Genomic DNA, 25,911 nt, shown 5'->3' on the forward strand with positions numbered 1-25,911 from the left:
CTCAACTCCACCATAGCTTAGGTGGGATGTTGTCACTTATCCTCAGATACCTGTGAGGCAGAAAGGGAGGCAAGTCAAAGTTGTCCAAATACCTGACTAGGAACTGCCTAATTCCAGAATTTAGATAGTCAAGTCACTAAACAAACAGACTGATTTCTAGAAGTTACAATCCATCAACAGTTTCATGAATCACTATTGACTTCAGTGAAACTAAGATGCAAAGCTGGCACTCAAGCTACTATTTTGGATTTAACATTTAGGCAAATCACACCACACATAATTTTCCACAATTTTAAATAAATTAAAAGATTTTTTTTTCTGCTTTTCAAACAGAGAAAACATAGTAGTTATGATGGAAAAAGTCTTTATTACTAAATACATTTATACAACAGTTTTGAATCATACATCAGTACATTTTGAAATTCTGGTAGCATTCTGTCATTCTTTAAAGACTCAGATTTATCGCTTTTTCCAGGTGAATTTCCGTCTGGCTCCCTCTTGACCAGGCTTCTTTCGTTCCTTCACACGTGGGTCAACTGTTAGTAGTCCAGCTACAAAACACAGAAAAGCACCCATTTGTTTACTGTTATTCGTTAATATTGCAGATATACTATATGTGGGGGATTCGAGGCAGTGAATAACTTTGGATATGAACTGTAACATCTAGAAGGATAAGGGTTCAGTATAAAACACACTGAAAGGAATTTAATCAGATCGTCTAACATTTTAAGTTTTTTTTTGTAACCAAACTTTCTTCACATTTTATTTTACAAACCACTAAAAAAAAAAATCCTACATTGTTTTATATCTATATTGCTTAAGCCTTTAGAGCAGCAGTCTCCAAACTTTTGATCCTGCTGTCCTATCAGTAAATAATTTTGAGCATGCACCCCCAACATATGTGTATTTATTCGTTTATAAATTATGTACACTACTGAAATTCTAAGATCTTCTTCCTGCACCCCAATGGATCATTTTGCGCAACACTGAGGGGCACACACCCCACTTTGGAGACCACTGCTTTTAAGTACACTTACTGTTCGCAAAATATATTTGGATATGTCCAAAACATATTGAGAATTACGCTGATCTTATTACAGACACCCAACTCATTACACTGTCAGTTTACAGGGGTATTCCTAGCAAGTCATGCTTGTCAATACTGAAAAGCTATAATCAAAGAAACTTGTTGCAAAAATACTAGCATGAAGATAGCTTTACTTCCATGGATGGCAACAGAGTGAAAAAAAATCATCATAGCTATTCTGCCAGTAAGATACGCAGGTATTCTCCCTACAAGTCCAGAAAGAGCATAGTTAAAAGCTCTCTGTTCATAATTCTGTATTTGCTGAAACAGTGTGGCATCTAATCACCAAGAGGCATCAAATACTGCAGTTATCCAAATAAGCTCTAAATACTGCAGTTATCTGAATAAGCTCTATCTTATCCAAGGTAACTTGTAAACTCCTAAATAAAGCAACAGAGGAAAGAAGCTCCTTCAGTCTGGCTAGTTGCATGTAATATGTTTATGCTCACTACTATCCCTTCAAAGCTAACTCTCTAGTGTTTACATTCAAGAATAAAACTTTTTTTTTTTTTAAAAAACATGACCAAGATGCGACTAACCAAGTAAAACAAAATACAAACTTAGTATCTTACAGCTCACTAAGGCCTAATCCAGATTTATTTGTTAGTGAACATGCATTCATATTTTGTGATTCTATGTTGAGGCAATATAAGCTCGTTAATAGACCTAAGAGAGGCCATGAACAGATGGAAAAATGCTCAAGAAGTCATCCAAAGTGTACACAGAGGATGCTAGGAAACAAGTGAAAACAATTTATAAATAAATGCAGATCCCTTTCATACAATATACTGGGTTTCACTGGGATTATGTACTGAAATTTGCACTATCTGATCCTTAACGAACCTCATGTTAATTCCATTAGTTACCAGAAATACAATAAGAAACATTGAAATAATTTTAATTCCTACCTTGCCTCATGAATTCCACCTCCTTTTCTGTCACAAAACTCTTTAAGGCTTTTGCAGAGGCTAAACGTATTGCTCCAGCCTGCGCAGATCTTCCTCCACCAGAGACTGTACAAACCACATCATGTTTTCCAACTCTGTCAAGAAACTGGAAAGGGAACAACAACTGTTCTCTAAAAATAAAAAATAATCATAATAAAAATGAAATATATACATGTATATAAAGTTACATGCTATGTACATTTCTTATCATAGTATATACCAAAACATAGTTAACTTTCAAGCAGAGATGCAGAAAGGCGTTCATATCTCTAATTTCCTACTGATATCAACAGGAAATTAGCAGCTAGGAGCATATTCAAACGGCCAATGCGAAGTATTTTAAGTTCAGTTTTACAATTACTTTTGTTTCACTAATTATCTATAGATGCCAAGATGTCAGCTCTGGATATTCAAACTGAGCAATCTCTCACTCTATTCTTGAGGTCAGATACCATAATATAAAAAGAAATCACGTAATGGATAGAAACCTTGTCAGCCTTATTGTATCTTCCAAAATCTGAAGCTTTACATGAAGTGTCCCACCTCGTTTGCTTCCGCTATGTTACTGTATGCCAGAGTAATTATTACACATGCATACAATTTGCAGATCTCTCAGGAAACATTTAAAGACACTATTTAGTATTTATTTATTTTTAAAATAAACTGCAAGCCCTTTCTAAGGGGACCAAAATTTCAACTATCGAAATAGTCTGTGCTCTTGGTTTTTGCATCCCGTCAGAAAGGGAGAGACACGTAATACAGAGCAAAGCTTACCTACCAGTTCTTATACTACTGACTCCTGAAAACAAGGAGGAAAAGCAAGACCAATTTTCATAAAACAGTTACACAGAAACAAGAATATAGCATCAACTCTGTGGAACACACCACCAAAATATAATTGCAGAGCATGACTTCTGCCGTAATAATTTAAGTACAGTAAGAATACAGCATTTCATAGTGCTCTCACCTGTCCTGCAGCACTGGAAAGTAATGTAAAATGTCTGTTCCATTCACTGTAATTTTTCCAGTGCCATTGTCATAAACTACTGCAGTAGCTCTTGCAGTTTTTCTTGTACCTTAAAGAATTAAAACCAATCTGTTATCAAGCTTCAATATTTTACAGCATTTCAAGTGCCCAAGAAGTTAAGCAAATCTGTACACTTTCACACAGTACCAGCTGTTTCTTTTTGGAGACTGAGGTAACAAAAAAAAAAATTAACAGAAGGAAATAAATACAAACAATGAACAACTAGCTTTCAGTGTATTTTAATCGGTGTCTACTAAGAGGAGGGGAAGTGTGTGTTGGGAAGAGGTAGAGGTAACACTCTACCTCTCATAACTTCAGTAGATCAGAACACTTTCTTGATCTGGTGATGTCACACTATATGAAACTAAACAGTTTGCTGAACACCTACGTTTACCAGAAGTACAGCTTCTAGTAATATTAAAATACTTCATAAAATCATACAAAGGTACAGAAGTTTAAGAATATTCACATGGAAAAGGTTAACACTGTAATTATACTGGTATAAGCAATGCCTATGCATCATTTAGCATAGTTTCCTCAGAAATTGCTACTTAGAGTTAGTTCTCTCTAAGTGCATTAGCTTCAAGTTAAACCACGACAAACTCTGTGCTAAAGCCTAAGACCAATCTTCTGCAGCACAAAGGAAGCAACCATTCTGATAACAGAATTATGAAACAAATTAGACATTTTTCTTAATTTAGGGGGGTGATGGGACACAAACAAGACTGCTCTTGAACCTAGATAATCTGATGGCTTTTCTTAAATAACATGCATTGCATGTTTATCACAATAACTACTGTTCTCAGGACACTACTGAAACCCAGTGTGGATTAAATCCCAGTTTGACACTCTCACATCTCCCTGCTGCCATATCATCTTGAAGCCAACCCAGCTAGAACAGAGCTCTCTAGCCATTTTGCCCCTCAAATTCTCTGCAACCGTTATTCTTATTGTTGTCTGCTGCCTGCTCCTTAAGAATACATGTCATCTCTTAGATTCCTCTTAAATGTACAGCATAAAGTGTGCTCGTGTGCATTTGTCCAGAAAGTCAGATTATCCTACACATGTTGCTACATTATTTTTTCTAGGCAGTCATATCACATATCATATAATTTCTCCACTACGTGTCCCTCCACTGTAAATGCACGCAGCCTATATTTAGAAGACACAGAGACCTTCACGGCTTTTCTCTAAAATCCCCTCTGTCTCGGTACCAATGACTGATTCCCATCTCTGTATCATAATGCTAGCTGTGGTTCGTCCACTTGTTTAAAAAAATTAGGAATTCCCTCTTTGCATTTTCCTAGGTCGTTTGCAAACGTCCAAATGCCTTGCTATTTATTCTTTGAATCTTTGAAATTCTCTTTTGCCCGACTGTCTACAAAAGTCATGGTAAAGGTTACCTAGTGGTCTAAGCATGCCACCAAGCAGCACTGTTACATCCATGGAATTCTCCATGTGTGTTTGTGCTCCCCCAGTCCCCCGCCCTTTATGTTCAACTCTTGCCAGCAATGAAAGTCCTTCTGTATCCTACAACACGTAGCACAACAGGGTCCTCTCTACAGAGGTACTACTGTATAGAAATACAAATAAAAACTAACAGCTGATAGACTCTACACCAAAAACCACACCATGTTATAACTTAGTATGCCATAACATAATTAACAATTATATATGCAATATACACATAAGAATATGAAATGAAGTAGTGACATTTAGTAGTCTTATATGTACTATAAAGAAAGTAGCATGAAGAGGAAAACATTCTGCATCATTACCAACCAACTTGAAATTATTACCTTCACCAGTGCTGAAGGCCACTCCTCGCTCATCATACTTCAAGGGCTCAATAACCACCTTTTGTAACTGCGCAGGAACTTCTTTGGAAAACTTTTGTATATACTTCTCCTCGATGTCAGCACATGGCAACGTCACCAGTTTTTGTAAGAGTTGAATAAATCTTAAATACTGCAAACAACAAGACTTCATTAAAGGATGCCAGTGTAATTGCATTTGCTAAAACTTTCTATTTTTATATAATTGATCTTTCCTACTTCACTTTTATTGATGATTTCTGACAAGATGACACTTTTGCACCTACATGCTGATTTAAGAACAGCATGCAGATGCATCATTTTCTGTGTGACTAGAGATACCTAGTTCTTTCTTCAGGCAACAACGAAACTTTAATTCAAAGCATAACCAACCCCTTTTATTTTATTAGAATGAAGTTCATCTCACTTTTAAAAAGAAAACATTGAGGGGGGTCTTCACTCTTATTATTGTTTTATTAAAATGAAAAAAAGGAAAAGATTTTCACCTCATTTTCAGTAAGTCAGCATGTTCATTGACTTGGAAATAATTTTATTTCACTAAACTGAACCTCTTAAATGATTATATTTCATAATATATACAGGAAATACCTATCTATCTATCTTTGGCTGTTCAAGCTGAGTTACTTTAATGTTTATGATTTCCTTTAAAACCGAACAATCAAGCTATTTAAAAATTCAAGAGATACTTGACTTAAAGGGCAACCTCTTGAAATAAATTATCCTTTGCTACAGTGTGGTTCTCCTTCCCCCTTACACCCCCCTCCAAAGTTCTTCAACATGTGATTAAAGAGTAAACACCACTGTGTTAACCCATTTGTGCTAAAAGCTGGGATGTCCTGTTATGAAGTGTTACTGGCAGGAGCCCTAGACAGCTGGTCACTGGATGGAAAGGTATGCTATCACCTAAAATGCATTTTTCATATAGCTATAATGAACTTATTTTTGAAATTTTCTTTACTTACAAGCTGCTATTAAAAGTACTTTTTCTTCTCTCTGTTAGCAGAGGCTTTGCACAAAATTAATACTTTTCTTGTAACCTAGCAATAGCCCCTGGAACTCTGACATCACTTAGGAAGCTACTTCTGTCTAATGATATGACACAGATGTGTGATAAATCCTGCGCACAGCAGAAATAGAAAAATACAAAAAATTTAAAATTATAGAGGCTATCGATGAAGAAAGCTTCCAACAGTTTTCACTTGCAGAGTGCAAAGAAAAAAAAATCAATAGCTCTGATTTTGTTTAATAATGCAAACAGCACAGAAAATTTTGTTGCAATGGCAAAATAGAAAAATTTGAGCAGGTAAGACTGGTAGCTCATGCTGAGACATTTCAAATACATTTAAACAATGTTTGTTCCTATGGGCTGAGGCTTTGTGGATTTGCATGCGAAAGGCCAGTATGTAAAAGGTTTTGAGGTTTGGTTGTAGTGTTTTTAGTTTATTGCAGTCTACTTTTACAGATGTATTGTACAAAAAAAACAAGCAGTGAAGAACACTAACCTGTTTGGTTGTACAACTAGTCCAGTTCCTGGCACGAGATGAAAAACAGCTATTCCAAATGCACGAGCTACTGAAAACACTGAAGTCCTAACTGCTTCTACTGCGAGCAAGACAGAGGAAGTCTCCTTGGCATATCAGGATGGAGAATTTACAACAGTGATTTCTCACTTAAGCTTACAGACCACAATCTGCTCAAGACCTTTTCACATCACCCATAGCCAAGGAAGCCACTACATGTTACTGTTCTGGATGACAAGTGAGCATAGGGCATGTTTGCTGCTGCTATGCTACTTTTGCAATGATGCTGTCCACAGGACAGAAGAGATTGAAGAGCACTGTTTCTACATGAGAAAATACTTGGGAGTGCTCAGAAAATAGTGTTATATTCTCTGGTATATTCAGGCTTAAACTTCCAAAAGAAAACTGAAGCTGGCCACGTAGACTGAACCTGCTCTTAGAAAATCTAATGCTATTTAAGGGACTGTAGGAAAAAACTCTGAGTAAGAAAAAAAGCATACGACTACCAGGATGAATAGTCTTATTCCCAGAGATACATGTAAAGGAAGGACTCCAAATGTAGACAGCAATACAGTTTGCAGATACTGGGGAAACAGCAAAACCCTCGTCTCTCCCACCATATTCATATCAAGGAGAATATAACAAGAGATACCTGTGTCAGACCACAGATCTACGTAGCTTTGTATCTTGTTTCTGACATATGATTCCGTAGCCAATCACTAAGAAAAAGGACTCCTTGTTTCTGATCAGCCTTCTCTGTGATTTTTCTATCATTACCATGTCTTTCTTAAGATTAATAAATCAGAAACCCTATGCAGGTTTACCATTACACAAATCTATCATGTTTCCTACCTTGAATATTTACCGCTTCTCTATAATAGGCAACAGAGGTTCTAGCCCTGTCTGTTTTTCATCAGTAACTAGAATAAATGACTATTTATTTCTATTATAAGTATTACTATAATCCATTCCTGACAACATAATCAGATGACAAGAAAGCAGTGCTCTAAGGCCTCACAATGTTACCAGGAGAAAAACTAAACTATGTTAGTAACAACAGAAAACCCTTAATAGTTCTGTACTGTGCTAGATAAAAAAAGCAACACAGTACTTTTCGAAACAACATGAATGGGATAGTGCTGTGAGCATATACAGACTTTATGAGAAGGAAGAAAATTCTTTTGAAGAGCACCTGCTTCTATGTAGTACTTTTCGGTATCCAAAAATGCACCCAGAGTTCATATTTTTAAGACACAAGCCTCCTTAAGATTAGAAAGATTAATTACTTACATCATTATCTGACAGTTTTTCTAACAGCATTTCTTCCAATTCAATCTTAGTCAGCCATCTGCTGCCAGCCAGGTTTCTGTTTAAAATATCACACATATTGTCCCTTTAATTAACCATGCAATTAGAGTTACATCACAAAGGACCACACATACAGTCAGTTTTCGTTCAGAAATACATTTTCCATTATAAATGAATACAGATCACATTCCTATAGTAAACATGAGAAAGCCTACGTTAATTTAAAAACATCTTTTGAAAGGGATGGTAACTTCACATATTGAATTAACCACATGAAAATTATGAGTATTAGTTATGCATTATTCATATTATAGTCCAAGATTGAGCTAGAATAATATTGTAATAGTAAGTGATCTTCCCCACAACTTAAGACTTAGTTTTAAAAGCCTGCTGCTAGGAAGAGTTTGGTTTACAAGCAGCAAAGAACAAAATCAAAGGCAGAACGTTAAAATCAAATTCTGAAATAACAGAATTTGTCTCGGGTCTTTACTTTTCTGATCGATACAAAAAACTCCACTAACAGTGAGCATGGTCAAAGTACTAATGCAGCAATGACACACTATTTTATCTACTGTGTAATCTTGACCTGCTCAGAACAGAAACTGCACTGATGATAGCAAAACCAGAAATTTCTAAGAGTCATATGGAGATGTTAACACAAACAAAAAACAATGCTTGAAGTAAATCCTTGAAATATGTATGATATGAAGTGACCAACAAAACAGAATGGCACCATAAACATACATGCCAACATTATCAGGTAAATAAGGCAAAGCTGTTAACTAGTTTCTTACCTCTCTAGTTTTTTTAGAAACAATCTTAATGAATGTTTTCAGCAGCATTAAGGAAGCTGTGATTCAGAAAAGCACTCCTGAATGTAATTTTAAGTAGTACTTCTTCTTAAGTATGTATTTTAATGCTTTTTTGAGTCAGGGCACAAGAAACGTTTATTTAGAAACAATGTTGGTTTTAACAGTAATTTTAAAAATTTTCCAATCCTGACAGACTCAAGTATATACTTACATTTACGTATTGCTACTTCCAGTCAAATCAATGAAGTTTTTTAAGTGTGAAAAGCTACAAACATAGTAGTTCAAGATCAGGTCCTAACCCTACAGTTAATATTACAGAATAAGCCACAATAGTTTATTTTCTGGGAAAACAAATAAAACAAAAAACAAAATTAAAAAAAAAACCACAAACACAAAACAAACCTTCCCACTCACCCTCTACTTACACTTCAGAGATAAATTACCCAGGCTACTCTCAGAGGAAGTACCATATCCAGTGTGGAAAATAAGTCTCAAAAATCCTTTAAATTCTCTGAGCTTTTACAAACCTAACAGGGAAAAAACCTTTCAACTCTGACTAGCTTTAGGTCATTTTTCACATCAGTAAATCCACTGGCTGAGCTCTGTAAGGAGTCAGGTTATTTTTCAGCAGCATACACCAAGAGACTGAATTCATTTGTGCTCTTGTCTGCTCAGAAGCTAACATGAATCTATGATAAAACATTCTGTGGGTCATAGGACACTACTTGTATCAGGAAGAAACATGAACTTCTGTTATTTAAGAAATTGAAATAATCTCAGCAAATTAATCCTTTCTCTTCCTAACATAAATAACAAATGGCTGTAATTAAGAAATGACAAACCAACATGATGTGCAACTGGAACAGCACATAAATCTGGCTAGAAAATACAAAGCAAGAACAACGATAAAAACAACTTGGAGAGTGAAAAGTAACAGAAAAGGAGTAAATGCCAAAATCAAAACTTCCTAGCTGTATCCACTTCTTTTAAAGACGTGCTTAACTTAATATTCTAATGTATCATAAAGTCATTGCAAAAATTCTCAAAATAGAAAATCAAGAATACAGCCTAAGAGAAGTAAACCATTCTTGAAGCATATACCCATTTCAGAGACAATCCTGACTGTATGCACACAAAAAATAACAACTGTAGCATATTCCATAGCTGCTTCAGGTTAACATGTAGCTGTTCTGTCCAGTAGCTAACTAGCTGACGAGCTCGCTGTGCATAACAGAAGTTAGAGGAAAAAGAAGAGAAACTAAATTCAATTACTAATAATGGTGATATTTAAACAAACCCAGCCAAATAAACTTGCCTAAAATGAATATAGTTTTGGGTGTTTTAGCTGTTCAAAGCCATTAGAAGAAAAAAGTGACATTAAGTATTTTGATACTCTTCAAGTATCAAAAAAAGTATATTACTTTTTGGTAAGTAAAATTATTCATGAGTTGTAATTAATGAATGACTATTAAAGAACTCAGCTTTAGGCCTTAGGAGATTTCCAACAGATAAGCAACTTATTTGGCATTTTAAAAGGCCTTGTTTTCTTACAAAGAGTTTACCTCCTTTTTAAAAAACCTTTAATAAAGAAATAATTAGAAAACTTCATACACAGACACATAGAATCCTGAATATTCTCTACTTATTTTCCAGTCACACTTCAGAATGGTTATATAGGAGAGATTGTTGAAAAGAGCAGCAACAGATTAAAGAGCAAGAGAAATAGGTGGGGTTTCCCTATTTTAGCAGTGAGAATGGAACGCTCTACACATATATACTGCAGGTAAGACTTTTCAACCTGAAATGACCATACAAATATTAGACACAGAATAGGGAAAAATTCTGAAAAAGTGTTTGTGGAATAAGAGGCAGGTATGGTGGGGAACTACAAGAAGTGCCAAAACAACATACTGAAACATTTTAAGAAAACTAGTTATCAATATTCATCCCAACTTCAAGCTTACTTTTTTTCCTTCTGAGGAGGAACGTCTTGAGCTGTCACCTGGTCTTGGTATTTCTGAACATTTAGCAATTTTTCATATGTTTCCTAAAATGCATATGGAAAAAGTCTTTAAATGCATTTTTCAATTTAATTTTTAAATTTTGTTATTTAAAAAACATGTTTATGTGGTTTTACTCTCCAAACACTTAAAAGGCAGAGGTCAGAAAACAAGCAGAGCTCTGACTATTAATAAAAATATAGTAACTGAAATCTAAACCAACGAACATTTAGACAGTATATATAATATTTTCATATGCAGTTCAAAGTCATTAATTTTGAATTCCACTATTTTTCGTCAGTGTTTTTTGCCTTCTTACATATGCTTGTAAAAAAATAAATTCTCAGCTGTATACAGAAAGGCAACTACATTTGTATAATGGTTGTAACTCCAAAACACTGCACAATAATTTCATCATTACATCCACATTTTAGTTTGACTTCCTCAAAATACTGACAAGGTTTAAGATTGTGAATAATTTCATTTAGTTAGACTTTTGTACATTTAGAGTTATAAGTTTTATTGGTGGTCTGTATCAGTCAGATCTCCTCTTACCCAGGCATGTCTATGGGGACACACAGAGTTGACGGTTACCATAATAAGAATTTCTGTTCTTTCAAATGTTACAGATATATTCACTCTGAATTTTCAGTATCTTTTTTTTTTAAAAAAACAGTTTTCCCGAAATTCTTAGCTATGCTATTATTTTCAAACAATGCTGTTACAGTGATTTACCACTTCAGAAAAACAAAAGGAAAAATATTCCAAAAAGTCACAATGAAAATATTACAGAAGAAACATGCTTTTAATGAAGTATTATCAGGGTGGGTTTTTTTCACTTCAGAAACTTTTGAAGACTATCTGGTTCTAAAATATAACATCTAATATTCTGAATTACAACAGTGATTCAAATCACAAGTTAAATAGGAGTATTTGAAGAAATAATTATAAATTATATTGAAATAAAACACGATTGTTGTACTACAACAAAGTACTTATATTCCACATAATTTATTTCCACTAACAAGTGAAAATAGAAAGATTATAATCCCTTTCATATACCTTAATATAATGAGTTTTAGCACATACTAGAGAGAAACTGCAGTGTAAGAGTTAGTGGGGACAAGGAACAATGGCTGGGTTTTTTTTTTTCCTTTGTATTACTTTAAAAAAAACCCAGTAAAATAAGAAAAGTGAGACAGCTCTGCATTGTCAGAAATTAACCAATGAAATATTAGTTCTTAACATAATCCTGGGATTTGCAACAGGATGCAATGAAATTTCTGCAACAGTTTACCTTGGGGGGAAAAAAAAACAAACCAAAACAAAAATCCCTTGCTTAGTTATAAACACCTACTGTTCAAGCCAATTTATCCACTAATATAAAAATACACCCGCACATATACTAAAAATATTTGTACTTAAAGTATATGAACTAAGAACAGATTGTTATCAGCTGCACTGAAAGCATTTAAATAGGGACAATTCACTGAAGTCTTTGATGCAGGTCATTGGTGACATTTTTAACAGCACAGTGGAACAAAAGTATTTTTGGAATAACTTCACTGTATAAAATCCTGAAGTACAAAATTGTCCACTTTTCTTTGAGACAACGTAAGAACTCATGTATTATAGCAGTATTCCTTTCAGAAATCATTTATTTTTGACAGAGATAATTATATCAGATTGGAACTAGGAAAATTTTTCAATTTAAAAAAGTCTTTATCTTCAAACACAGGAAACAGCATAAAAAAAGAGCACAACAAATCATATTTTCAAATATTTCCAAACCTCATAAATACATCCGCAGATCTCTAAGATAACAAGACACGGTAGCACTACTTTGGGCAAGATCCACATCACATCACTCTAATAAACTTAGTAGCTCCACTCAGAGCTGACTATTAGGCTGCAAAAATCACCGACTACACAGGAAAGGGACAGACATGGTTTGGGTTGGAGGGCATGAGATGTGCCTGACACCAAGCAATGTTTAGGCATCTGTAGTAAGACATGAAAAACAATCATTACAGAAGCTTATGCTCTGGACTGTTGAGGGAGGGAAGAGAAGGGAAAGGAGAGCTGTGGCTGTCCCTCAGCTACCTGGGGAGAGCTCAGTTGGAACAGGCTTGGAGATTCCTGGGAGCTCCATGAGTTTCTGCATTTGGAAGATGTCAAAGCAGGCACGAAGAAGATATTTTGCTGTTAGATGACCAGAAGAGGTACTGGGTTACTAGGCCTTATAAAGGTATATGGAAGTTTGTCGTTTTACTGCTAGCCTTTCGGCTTAACTCTTGCCTTCATAAGGCACAGAATGTCACCTTTCTACCTGGCAAAAGCAGTCTGCCTCCTCACCAATACCCACCATCTTCACTACACTCTGGCATTTATGGTTATCTACTGTAATGCTCAGCAAAAAAATGCATGAACCAAGAGCTCAACAAAACCACAACTATATCACAGTTCTGTAAAAAAAGAGCAGGGGTACACAAGTTAAAGGTAGACTTAAGAGTTTTGTCATCATATTTGGAAACTACTGATGTGCATAGGTAAATAAAATGAAGTGTGGGTTGCCACCCACCAGTTTTTAGCCTCAGAAATCCTTTGTAAGAACTACAAAGAAAGCTTTACAACAGCTGGAACAGTAAAATTTTCCTGAAGACCCTCCCTAGGTATTCCCAAAGAACACCAACACTCCACAGCCTGTTTAAGTTCTAAGAATGTGCACTTCTAAGAATTAAAATGATCTCTTTAAACTGTTCTGGTTAAATTATAGTAATCATATCCATTCATAAAAGAACCCTTACACAGGAGATGAAGTCAAAATACTACTTTTTAACATCGTTTAAAATACTTCCGAGTGTAAAAGAGAAACACTAAATATAATTTCCTGCATACTTCTGGCAATGAAAGTGGACTTGCATCTCCTATGAAATAAAATTTTGGTCTAAAGTATTAAAAAAAAATTAATGCCTGCATTTAATCTCTGTATAGAAATGAAGTCTACAGACTAAAAGAACCACTCACGTGTGAAGTAAAGTATGTGGATGAGTCTTTGCAAAATCAGGAGTCACATGTAATGCCCAATAATTTATCTGACAAATCTTCACTCCCCAACAGCTAAAGAAAGCTTCTGAAGACACACTTGCTTTTTCAAAGCTGGCAGGTGAAGATTTTACTAATCACTTCAGGATTCAATAGTCCAATTCATGAATGTACACATCTGTGTGTCTTGTAAACTCAGCTATTACACAATCAAAATAGCTGATTTTACAAGATTGGCTACATACTGAAACACTTCTATTTCTAATAGATCAAATTTCAGATCTCTAAAAGGATGTTCTCTTTTAAAATAATAATAATTAAAAAATCTTATTTTACCCTGCATAAAAAATTTAGGGAAGAAATTAGCAAATGGAACCCCAGAGGAGAGGGTTTTATGAAAAAAAAAAATTAATTTTAACATTTTAGTTAAAATATGCCTTAGAGCCCACATTTTACATCACACTTTGCAATTTTTTTCGCTTCTTACGTGGTTTTGACTTCAGCATATACTTCGAGTTTTTTTCAGGTTTTGTTGGTTTAAGAGTCAAAATGCTCTGTTGCTAGAGCATTTACGTCTGATCTACGACCTCTGATATTTCTAAAAAAGTACAAGAAGCACAATTACATAAAATTAGTGTTTTGCTAGATGGAATGGTATGAAGAGACCATTTTGTCTTGTTCTGCACATTACAAAAATACGATATTACTCTAAAAAACTTCAGTTAAACGATGATCAAATGTGCTATTAAACGTTTGTGAAATGGTCTTTCATGCAATAAACATTCTTTTGCATATCAGAAGAAAAATAAATCGTCCTTTTCCCTACTGCTAAACTTTATTCAACAGGCAGAACAAAGACAACAATAGAGTATAAAGCAAATATCCTTTATGAAAGTTCATTTCATATTCAAGTCATAACAACATATATATTGGCGGTTACAATACATGCGATATATAGTTTATTTTTAGTAACTGGATAATATTTATTAGCATTAACTAAACAAATAATGCTGTGACCAGTCATATTAGTAGCAATTAATAAAATTCAAGTTCCACATGAGTCTACGTAGTAATTAATGGCATACAAGTTTAAGCTAAACACTATGTTTATCCGATTTCTTAGACTTAATGTAGTAATTTAAAGGACATCCTCAAATGGGATTGATTACTTACACTAGACTCTTTTTTTCTCCTGGTCAAATTAATTAGCTTTGAGACTTAAAAATACATTTTCTTAAACACACATTGGTCTAATAAGAGGTTAAAACAATGTTGGGAATTTCATGCAGATTTCACCTTTCATTTGGCTGACTTAAAAAAAACCACTGTTAAACCTCACTTAACGGATTAAGGTTTATAGAAGCCTATTTAATGAAAATATTCAGAAACAGTCAAAGAATACTCAAGTACCCTATACTAATGAAAATGCATTTGTCAAACCGATTTGTTTGAAGGTGCTTGCCACACTGTTAGAAAGAAGATGCACACTATTCTTTTAGAGATTTCCAAGGCAAGCTTGCATAGTCTTTCTAACTGCTAGGAAGAGCTAAAAATAAACTTGTGCTCCTTGTAAAATTTGTAATTTCTTCATTATGATGGAATGCAACAAAACATCTTGCCCTTGGGTTGCTCTGTTTCAGCCAAAACAAATGCAAATGGCTTGTCAGATGACAGCTGTTTGATAAGGCTCCTCTACAAGACCTGCATGCTTTACTTTTTTCCGTGAAACTTGGGATGAAAGGCAGAAGGCAGGAAGAGAATTAATGTAGCATACAGTCTAAAGGCAATGCTACAACCGTGATTAAGTAGAAAAGTTAAAAGGCACAGATTTTCCACAGCCTCGCTGCGTGCAACCCATCCGTGTAACAAGTTGACAGGCCTAGCGCGTCAGCTCCATCATCCTCTCCGACAGCTAAAACGCAGCATTGCATCCCTTTTCAGAGAAAATTTGCGTCTGCACCATGAAGCGTTGTACATTATTTCTTAGCACTGCAGGGGGCTCAAGTCCATATGGAACCTTCACAAATATTACCACAGATCAAACCAGCGGCGTTTCGAGGCAGATTTGACATACCTATTTAAATGAACAGCAGGGGTCCTCGGGCTGCCTCAGGCTGTGCAGGAGAAAACCTCTGTGGAAAGCCTATGCTGCAGCTCCATTACTCAGCAAAGACACACTCTACATTTATCATTCATTTCATTTCTGCCAGGGCAAGAAGCTCATTTGCCCAAGGTCAACAACAAAAAAAAGGGGGGGAGGGGGGTGTTTTTTATTCTCTCAAAGAAATAAATGTACCTGACAAGTGGGGATTTTGTCCTTTGGGTACGCAGAACGCAAATAAATATCGGATAATTCTAATAATAACACTACATTCCATAAAGCTGTGCAAAATTGGATAAATTTTTTTTTAACAACAGACTAACCATAGAACTAACTTTTTAAGACTGTCTAATGAGGAAACAATCTGACATCATTGTCCAATTAAATATTTCTGTATACATTATCAATGCTTTTGTCTTTAAGTACATGTAAGAAACACGCACATCTTTCTATAAATTCTTCTCAAGAGGTAGATAACGCTTGCACCATTGATGGTCATACATATGAAACGTGTGTTCGTAATCCATGTTAAGACTCAGGGTCTAGTGATGTTCTATTAGATACAGCTTTTTTCATAAAGGTAAACAGATGCAGATCCTTTACTCCTGGAACCGTACTAATCAGAAAAAGCCTTAAGTTTCCATGAATGGAACAGTCTTAGAAAAATCAATTAAGCAGTTTAAATGCAAATTTTCTTCACACTAAATGTCAGCACAAATAACATTTCCTATAGCTTTGCCCTTCAAGGGAAAAAAACCCATATTTTTTTTATTCTACAATGAATTTTGCTAGAACTAGCCTTTGTTGTTGTTTATGCATTCACCACTACTAACCTTCTGTTACTAACCAGATACAGCCTACAAGAAAGCGTTCAGAATATTCAAACCCAGTCCACAGCCAAAATTGTAAAATAAACCAAAAATTAAGCAAGAACTATTATGCAGTCTGTTCTCTTAATGTGACATAAAAATGCCCCTAATAATAGATATCATGACATAAAAATATACATTGCATTTAGCTTCAGTGGCAATATTATGGCGTACTGTGAAAACATGAGTAAACTCAGGAGCTCCTGTTACTCACCTCTAGAATAACACATACTTGACTGGGAGCTAACAATATTTATTACAAATTATAAGATACTTACATGCATTAATGAATAATATGACTGCTTGCCAGTATAAAAGAGAAAGTGAAATGGTCGGCCATCTTCTCCCCACTGTATTTCTAATGAAAAGCAAGATTAGACAAGAAAGCAATCTCCATCTGCAATTATAACCAAATATTTAATATAATATTTCTAAATATTGTTAACATAAGGGAATCCTTCATGTACATCTTAAACTTTCAAAGACTGCATAGTTGGTATTGCAGATAAAAGTATCCATTTCAGAACAGGAAGAAGTACAAATTAAGAGACAACTGAAATCTACATAACAATTGTGAAAGATGAAAGATTAACAGCTCTGAAAAACTGTGCTTTAAACCCAGAGCAATATTTTTATTAGTATGTCTAAACTAAAGTATTCATAAAATTGTCTTTTGTGGGTAACATAACTGTATTCAGAACTTGGACAATTTCAGGACTTGTTCATGTCCTGTTAATGTATTTGAGATATTTAAACACAAAAACCTATGATATAGTTTACATAATTAGTTTAGCAAGAAAACTTGCATTCCATATAATTCAGCACATACAGTTTGTTTTTTTCATTAAAAAAATGTTATTTAAGGACAAATAAATTTCCACTTTGGGAAAAAAAAAAATCAATCTTAAATATAACATGACAAAGACCTTTTCCAAATACAGAAAAGTGACAAAAATAAAAACCTGAGAGCTTTTTACAAATTGAACTGTAAAGAAACTCGCAGCCACTTTATCCAATGAAGTTCAAATGAAGCTATCTATAAGCTATAGACAAAGATAAGGCTCCAAGAACCTGTCTGATAAGCACGATCAATATTGCATTGGAACTTTAAGACATAATACGGCAGAAGTTAAATGTAAAGATGCAAAACTTACTAGAACAAAAGAAATACAGGGGGCTTTTACCCACACAACTAGTGGAATGTGTAAATTTCCATGTATGCAGCTGTGAAAGCATATTTTGTTGAAATTACTGTTCAGGGAACATTCTGAAGTATAAATTTACGTTTTTGTACTTCAAAGACGTAACGCATAGAAAAGACAAAGCTGCCTTAAAAGAGATACTTATTGAAAGTGTTATTTTTAGATGTAAATACAAAGATAAACATTTATACTAATTATTTCTTACACTCCTCAGGACACAGCTAGCATTTCAAAGAATTCTTTAGTCCTGAAAGCATACAGAATAGTAGCTTAGTTCTGCCATAAAACAGCCCTTGTATTTTAAAACTGCATAATGATTAACTCTCTCCTACCCTTTTGCTTTCTACTTTTTACTTCACAAAACTGTGAAATTAGAAAATAATGCATGATACCATCTGAAAGCTGAAATCCCAAAATTTCACATAATTTAAACAGCTTTCTAAAAGACACACAAAGCTCCCAAACCATCAAGCATCAATTAATTCCAGGAGCAGGAAAAGGAAGGACAGAAAATGATAAGATTTCACTGATAATCGGAAGTGTCCATCTGGGACTTGATCGCTCAGTGAATGTAGAATTTCATACCCATGCCACTAGTTCATACTAAACATGAGTCAAGTGTGGACAACAGGTTTTGACATATCTTTTAAATATTCTATGTAAAAATAATTTGGTGGTTTCACTGAAGTCCTCACTGACCAACATACTGGCATGTCACGAACAACCAGGTCTTCATACTTCATGTCTCAGGAGCAGGACTAAAGACAGTAGGGATGTAAGTGCAGAGTTAGGACTTCCAGGTCAAAACTGAGACATAATTTGGGAGAGTTCCCACTCTCCCTATTCTCTCAACTGGCAATCTCAAACCTATAATTTCTATGCTTTTAGAGCAATGAAGTTACCAGGAAAACTTTTGGTTTAAAATAGTATTAATGAATATTTTAGGGCTGTGATAGATAGCTCTGACAAAAAGCTACTGAATTCAACAAAAGGTTTTCCTGTGACTTAACAGATTCTGCACATCATCCTACCTATTGTTTATTTTTAAACAATGAAAAACATTTATCTATAGTCAGTTAATAATATGTCTGAAAAGACCACTGGTATTCCAGAATCCAGCACAATTTTTTATCCTAACAACTAGAATATCAGATCAGACTTCTACTGCTCATGTCTTAGCACTTATTAGGAACACAGGGGAAAAAAAGTAAGCCTGTGAAAATAAGGAATTCTACATATGCAAAAATTCTAATACTTAGAAATAATGAAAATAAAAGATAATCTACAAACACTTACTCCTCTGCTCTGGAAAAATTTCAGTAGGATGCTGTAAATAAACAAACAAATGTCAGCAAAAGGAAAAACTTTAATTAAAATATCATGCTGCAGTTATTCAGAAATGCAACAAAAAAAATCCTACCTTCATCATGGGCCTGGCTCGTTTGTCAAATAAGCCAGAAGGAAAGAGATATGCAATAGCTCTCTGAAAACAAAAAACGAGATCATACATGTAATTTTTTTCCACAAAAGCATCATCAAAGTATTTTTTAGGTACTTTCTTGTACAGAAAAACAGCATAACGTTTGTACGGTAGGCAACCAAATCAGTAGGAAAGAGCGCCACACATATGCTATGCTGAAAAGAAAAGCAGATCATTTCCTCGGGAGAAGTAAAATCTCATTCTGAAGGCTGTATTCTACTATATCAGGATGAGTGAACTCTCTTCTGCAAAGTTTGGTTTTCATTGTATGCATTTATCATAACTTACCAGAACTACCCAAGCGCAAAGACCCCCTTTATACACAGTGATTTTTGCCGAAAATTTAAAGTGTGGTGACTTCTAGAGGAAATCACAGCATTTAATTTATCTTTCTGAAAATATTAGTGCTCGTTAACAGTGCCTACTGACAAACCAAGCACAGAAATTTTACTTAAAGCAACTGGACCAAGCAAAGTTTTACACATTTAGAATCCTGGTTTCTACAGATGTCGTTTCCTCAAGTCTAAGAGCGATGTTTGTTGTGGCAGTAGAAAATATATTACATAGCTTAAATAAGCATTTCATTGATGGCTGCATTTGGAAACAACTGTGAATCACTACTATCTTTGCTGAACTTGAACTAATTGCTTAGAGAAGAAAGACTCTGAAACATCATTTTTCTTCTCCTGAGACACTTAACATTTCTAAGATCTCCTTAGATATCTTAGATTTTCTTCTTAAAAAAATTTAGAAAAACATTCATTACACACACATTTTTTACCACTGTTTTCACTAAGTACAAGGTACATCATTTGCTTTTACTTAACCAATATCTACCACTACTCATGTGATGTATAAAGTCAGTAGTATTTGCCTCCAACAAATAAAGCAGGTATACCAATATTCCAAATCATTCTGGCAAAATGTAAGGCAAAGCACCTTACAAGGTTAAGCCCATTGACACACATTTCTGTTCAACATCATCTTACTCCCCCTCTTCAATGTAACTAAAACATAATTTAATAAAGCAAAAATATGCATTTATGAAAGCTGTTTACTTCCAGTTGTTTTTAAAAACAAACCAGAAAAAGCTAGCCACCAAAACCCTCCAGATGCAGGAGTCTGGCAAGTGTAGCCAACTTCAGACACCAGGCAGTAGAACTTAAGATAGAAATCTTGTGCTTGTACAGTAACATGGACTAACCGAATAAATCCCTCTAGCAGTGGTCTCATTTGTATTTCCATTAGACAGTACGGAAAAGTAGAATTAAAGTAAAATTAGAGTTTTAAGTCGTCTCTTAAAAAGAATGGATCTTTGTTGGTTAAGCTACCTAAGGGCTATTACTTGCTGATAATTTTTTCCAGGGACACAGAGTGGTTTGTCAGTGCTTCAAGCGATTTAATATGCATGGAATGTAAAAAGACCTAACCTATTACTTTCATTAATCCCCTACTGGCATTCTGAACAGAAATTTTGAGAATTCTGAAGCAAACAAAAGGCTTAACTTGATTTTATGAAATGGTAATTTTGTTTCTCTTAGTGACTACTGTATTCCCATTTGTTAGTCAATGGGCATTTTATGCATACACACAGTAGGTGAACACCTATTTATGAACAAATGGGGATTAATTATGATGACAATAGAGAAATCTGCTGTGAGCCAAATGATGTTAAACAAACACCTTATAGAATATATTAAAAGAATTTATTACAGTATACTGAGACTGACTGTGTGTGTACTTAAGACATACTCTTCATACAAGCATTTCCAGAATCTCAGTCAAAACAGTTACCATAACTGTGACACCTTAATAAAAGCCAAATACAACAATTTAACATTTATAATGAAGAGAGGGCCTGCCATCTGAGACCTACTCCTAGAAAGTTTATTCTATATTGCTTGAGTATATACTCATGTCTTTCACACTAAAGCATAAACAAACCCTGCATTAAGAAATCCTAACATCTACTTTCAGCTCTCCACACAACAACTAGCCAAAGAATAATAGTTCTTTTTATAAGTTTGCTTATTTGTTGCTCCAAAATGGAAAGAAATAGTCTTCCTGCCTTCTCCCTTTTAATGGAAATGTAATCAGGGACAGGGTATTTGTCTTTACATCCCGTTAGGAATTATCCTGGGATGCAACAGACTCCAGTTCAACTTTATTCAAGAGTTGCTTCTTAATTTTAAATAGCTGTGTCCTCAGCAACTGGACTTTTAGCAACTACACAGCAAGTCAGTCTGCCTCTCAGAAACTTCATTTATAGAAGCTGATTTTGTCCATGCAAATGTTTCAGTTTTGTACAAAAGGAGTATTTCAGAAAAACTGTGGTTCTCAACACCCATCTTGAGATTATCTCCTTCCATGACAAGGTGACCTGCTTAGCGGGTGAGGGAAAGGCTGTGGATGTTGTTTACCTGGACTTAAGTAAAGTCTTTGACACAGTTTCCCACAGCATTCTCCTGTAGAAACCGGGCTCATGGCTTGGATGGGTGTACTTTTCGCTGGGTAAAAACTGGCTGGATGGCCGGGCCCAAAGCGTTGTGGTGAATGGACTTAAAGCCAGTTGGCGGCCGGTCACAAGTGGTGTTCCACAGGGCTCAGTACTGGAGCTGATTCTGTTTAATATCTTTATCAACGACCTGCACGAGGGGATCGAGTGCACCCTCAGTAAGTTTGCAGATGACACCAAGTTGGGCAGGAGTGTTGATCTGCTTGAGGGTAGGATGGGTCTACAGAGGCATCTGGACAGGCTGGATGGATGGGCCAAGGCCAATGGTATGAGGTTCAACATGGCCAAGTGCCAGGTCCTGCACTTGGGTCACAACAACCCCATGCAGCGCCACAGGCTTGGGGAAGAGCAACTGGAAAGATGCTCAGCAGAAAAGGACTTAGGGGTGCTGTTCAATAGCCGGTGAGTATGAGCCAGCAGTGTGCCCAGGTGGCCAAGAAGGCCAACAACATCCTGGCTTCTATCAGGAATAGTGTAGTGAGCAGGACTAGGGAAGCGATCGTCACCCTACACTCAGCACTGGTAAGGCTGCACCTTGAATGAGGTTTGGGGCGCCTCACTACAAGACAGACATTGAGATTCTGGAGCATGTCCAGAGAAGGGCAAGGAAGCTGGTGAGGGGTTTAGAGCACAAGTCTTATGAGGAGCTGCTGAGGGAACTGGGGTTAGCCTGGAGAAAAGGAGGCTGAGGGGAGACCTTATCATTCTCTACAACTACCTGAAAGGAGGTTGAAGCAAGGTGAGGGTCGGTCTCTTCTCCCAAATAACAAGTGATAAGAGAAGAGGAAATGGCCTCAAGTTGCACCAGGAGAGGTTTAGATTGGATATTAGGAAAAATTTCTTCACCAAAAGGGTTGTCAAGCATTGGAACAGGCTGCCCAGGGAAGTCGTGGAATCACCATCCCTGGAGGTATTTAAAAGATGTGCAGACGTGGTGCTTAGGGACATGGTTTAATGTTGGTTTTAGGAGTGCTAGGTTAATGGTTGCACTTGATGATCTTAAAGGTCTCTTCCAACCTAGACAATTCTATGATTCGATGTGTACTAGCAATAAAATAACATGGTGGATCAACCATAGGAATGACATCAGAATTGGTGTCTCCAAACTGTAGCTGGAACACATAAATAACCATGAAACATTTTCCTGAAATCTTTTGACAATGTCTTCAGATTTGGAACACAGGCTTCCTTTCAGGAATCTCCATGTTCGAAGTCAAAATTCTGTAGAGAATTAAGTGCATATTCTGCATTTTCCTGAACATACAAAAAGCAGGTGAACATTCCTCTTAAAACTTTAAATGCTAGCAGCAAAGTTCCCAAGAAATCTTTTAGATTTAACTCCAGTTTTCCATTCCAGGAATGCTTTTCAGCTTAAGGGTCATGGCCCACATCCTTCCTCTAGTGCTCAATTTGACTTGAACACAAGATGAGAAAGGAAATGCTTTGCTGGATATGACCAAGAACTACTTTCTTCAGGCCATCATTTCAGATATAAAAGATTCATTCACCCCACTCTAGCCTTCACAGGCTCTGGGCTGCTAATTCACAATTCTATTTGTTAAATCACACTGTTGCCCTTGTCTTTGGAAATAAGACACAACTTTCTAAGAAAGAAACATCCATAATTATTTTCAGCAGAAACACAATTAAAAATCCTGGTACCTAGTAACAGAATGGTGCTTCCAAAAATAATTACATAAACTATGGGAAAAAGGTGGAATGGGTACAGCCTGCTTCTGCTATAAGTTTAAAAAAAAAAAAAAATTAGCCACTACCTTTCGGGATTTATAGTGTTTGTTTTTAAACTCCACTGTTGATCCAACACAGGGAAAAAAAAAAATAACCCGCAGTCACACTTTTAAAAATAGCAGTTCATAATGAATACATGTTAGTAACAAGATGGTTTACATCAGACAGCTCTTAAACTGCACTGGTGAACTTACCATTCCTGTAACAAACTAAAAGGAATCCTGTTATATCATCACTTGTTGAGGCACCGGATGATTCAGTATACTGCCCATAGGACCTCATTGTCTTTCACTTGCAGCTGTAAGTTTGAATTCAAGCCAGTTGGAATAATAAGAATAAGCTTCCACCCCTATAAAAAAAAAAATCGTACCTGGCAGTCCTTCAAACATGCAAACCAATTCATTAAATAATCTGTCCAGCACTGCATGTGGCACGTCATGCAAATTCAGTATACCTACCACACCCTCATTTTCCCTCTTAATTGTACATACTGCACATGCTGACTTCTGATCCTCCTTCCCTTCCTATTTATGTCCAAGCCAAGAATTTTTGTTCGCTCACTTTCTCAAACATCAGAGACTAACTCTGATCCAAACAAATTCAGCTGGGTCAGTAAGGGCTACCTCTTTTTTTTTTTTTAATGCCTTGAGAAATTAAGAATTCAATACTTTAATTCAAATAGAGTTGACTGAGTCATGCTGGGATAGGGGAAGGAGATTGAGACAGTTCAATCCTTAAATAACCCATCATAAGTAGGAGAGGTTTGGCAGGGCAATTGATCTTGCCCAAGTGTCTTCCCACACTTTTGTTGAACCTACAGCTCAAACACAAAACACTCCACTAATTTTCATTGCTCAAATCATGTGCAAAGATAGTTATCTAACGTCCAGTGAGAAAAGGTAATTTGTAGAAAATAAGGAAAGAAGAAGAGGGAAAAAAATGAAAATTAATATAAAAATCTCCACTCTGGGGTTCCCTTGCAGCAGCATCCCTTTTGGCGGAGGGCTCAAGAATCCAGCTCATTCCTTTTTAAATACACACAAACTTCAATCATCAAAACACTGAGGTGAGAAGTGACACTTTGTGCCAGGATGTTTTAACTAAATGCCTGAGTGATAGCTGTTTCAGCTTCTACTCCTCAACTTGATCAGCCAAGAGCCACTTCCCTTCTTAAACCTTGCCTGTTGAATCACATTATTTAGCCACTGTACTTCAGCATTTCTCAGACTGAGATTTTTGCTGGAACAGCTGTTTTTCCTTATAACCACACTAGCAGTATTCTTTAAAAGTTTTCAGCATCCAGAATATTTGGGGTAGAACCAGGAATGAATGAAACAAAAATAGGACGCGAAATGTTAACTCTGAAATAGCTTTTTTAGTTTAACAAGACAGAAAAGGTTAACGCACCAAAAAAAAAAAGTGACACACCTAAGATTACCTCGTAAAACAAAATCCTTCTCTAACAACTAGCTACTAAAATTCATTGAAACCACCCCAATCATTTGTCACTGTTTATCTAAAATTGAATTCTAGCTTGGACAGACAGAAATTTCAAGTTCACAGTGATATATCATTTTAACTCTATCACTTGAAAATAAAAAAAACCAACCTACTAGCATCATACGAAGAAAACAGCTTCTTCTAATATTGCATTACTTTTATACTAACTAATCACTTTCAAAACAAAAATTAATGTCTTGTCCAGAGGTTGCAGAGAAAAAAAAACAGCCCAAAAGCCTGTTGAAATATACAGTCATTATTTCTACCTACATTTCAACTTTTCAAAACGTTGAGCAGTATTAAAAAGAGTAAACAAAAAAAAAGTAATCATCAGTTCAGATGGACTTTGATGCCGAAGAAAGAAAACATTTATGCAGAGTTTGGCTCCACTGGAAAAAAATCAGTTGAAAAACGCATCCTAGCTTCAACTATTTAAAAAAACAATACAAAATCCAATATTTATTGTAAGGACAATGCTGGACAACACACTCTTCTTGCAGACAACAAAGTTCAGAAATGCATTTTGTTCTGAATAATGTTTCTGACATTTCACATATGCCAATATTCACTCATTTCTAACACTCTGCACTGCTAAAATTTTAATGTTATTTAGAAATCAGATGTGCCGAGGCACTTTTAAAAGCAACTGAATACAACCTATTTTGCATTAACAAAGTCTTAACTCGTTGAAAGAAACTATACTTTATGAGGAACAAAGTTTTTCCACATTTAACATTTTCATAGTTAACAACCTTACTGGTACTTTTGCAACGATATCTACACTAGTGAAGATAAATGTATATTTTAGCTTTAAATTATTCCACCTGCTTGACAACAATCTATTAGGTCATAAGGCAGACAACAAGAGAAAAATAACATAGATCTCTAGCTTTTGAGTTTTACTAACTCTTATG

At 35.5% G+C, this 25,911-nt stretch overlaps 1 protein-coding gene across 2 annotated transcripts in view; it reads right to left on the reverse strand.

Annotated features, from left to right (window-relative positions):
• Window positions 1-347: 347 nt before the first annotated feature.
• Window positions 348-25,911, reverse strand: part of MRPS9 (mitochondrial ribosomal protein S9) — a 28,787-nt gene continuing 3,223 nt past the window's right edge. The window contains exons 2-10 of one of the 2 annotated variants that reach the window (XM_009883071.1): window positions 19,174-19,236; window positions 19,050-19,080; window positions 16,830-16,909; window positions 10,501-10,583; window positions 7,707-7,782; window positions 4,861-5,029; window positions 3,002-3,110; window positions 1,996-2,165; window positions 348-551 (exon numbers count right to left, since the gene is read on the reverse strand). In XM_009883071.1, coding sequence (XP_009881373.1) covers window positions 460-551; window positions 1,996-2,165; window positions 3,002-3,110; window positions 4,861-5,029; window positions 7,707-7,782; window positions 10,501-10,583; window positions 16,830-16,909; window positions 19,050-19,080; window positions 19,174-19,236 — 873 coding nt within the window. In that variant the 3' untranslated portion in view covers window positions 348-459. The remainder of the gene's footprint in view (window positions 552-1,995; window positions 2,166-3,001; window positions 3,111-4,860; window positions 5,030-7,706; window positions 7,783-10,500; window positions 10,584-16,829; window positions 16,910-19,049; window positions 19,081-19,173; window positions 19,237-25,911) is intronic. The other variant, XM_009883072.1, reaches the window with a different exon arrangement.

This window comes from Charadrius vociferus, unplaced genomic scaffold (genome assembly GCF_000708025.1).
Source record: "Charadrius vociferus isolate BGI_N301 unplaced genomic scaffold, ASM70802v2 scaffold92, whole genome shotgun sequence".
Classification (NCBI taxonomy): domain Eukaryota; kingdom Metazoa; phylum Chordata; class Aves; order Charadriiformes; family Charadriidae; genus Charadrius; species Charadrius vociferus.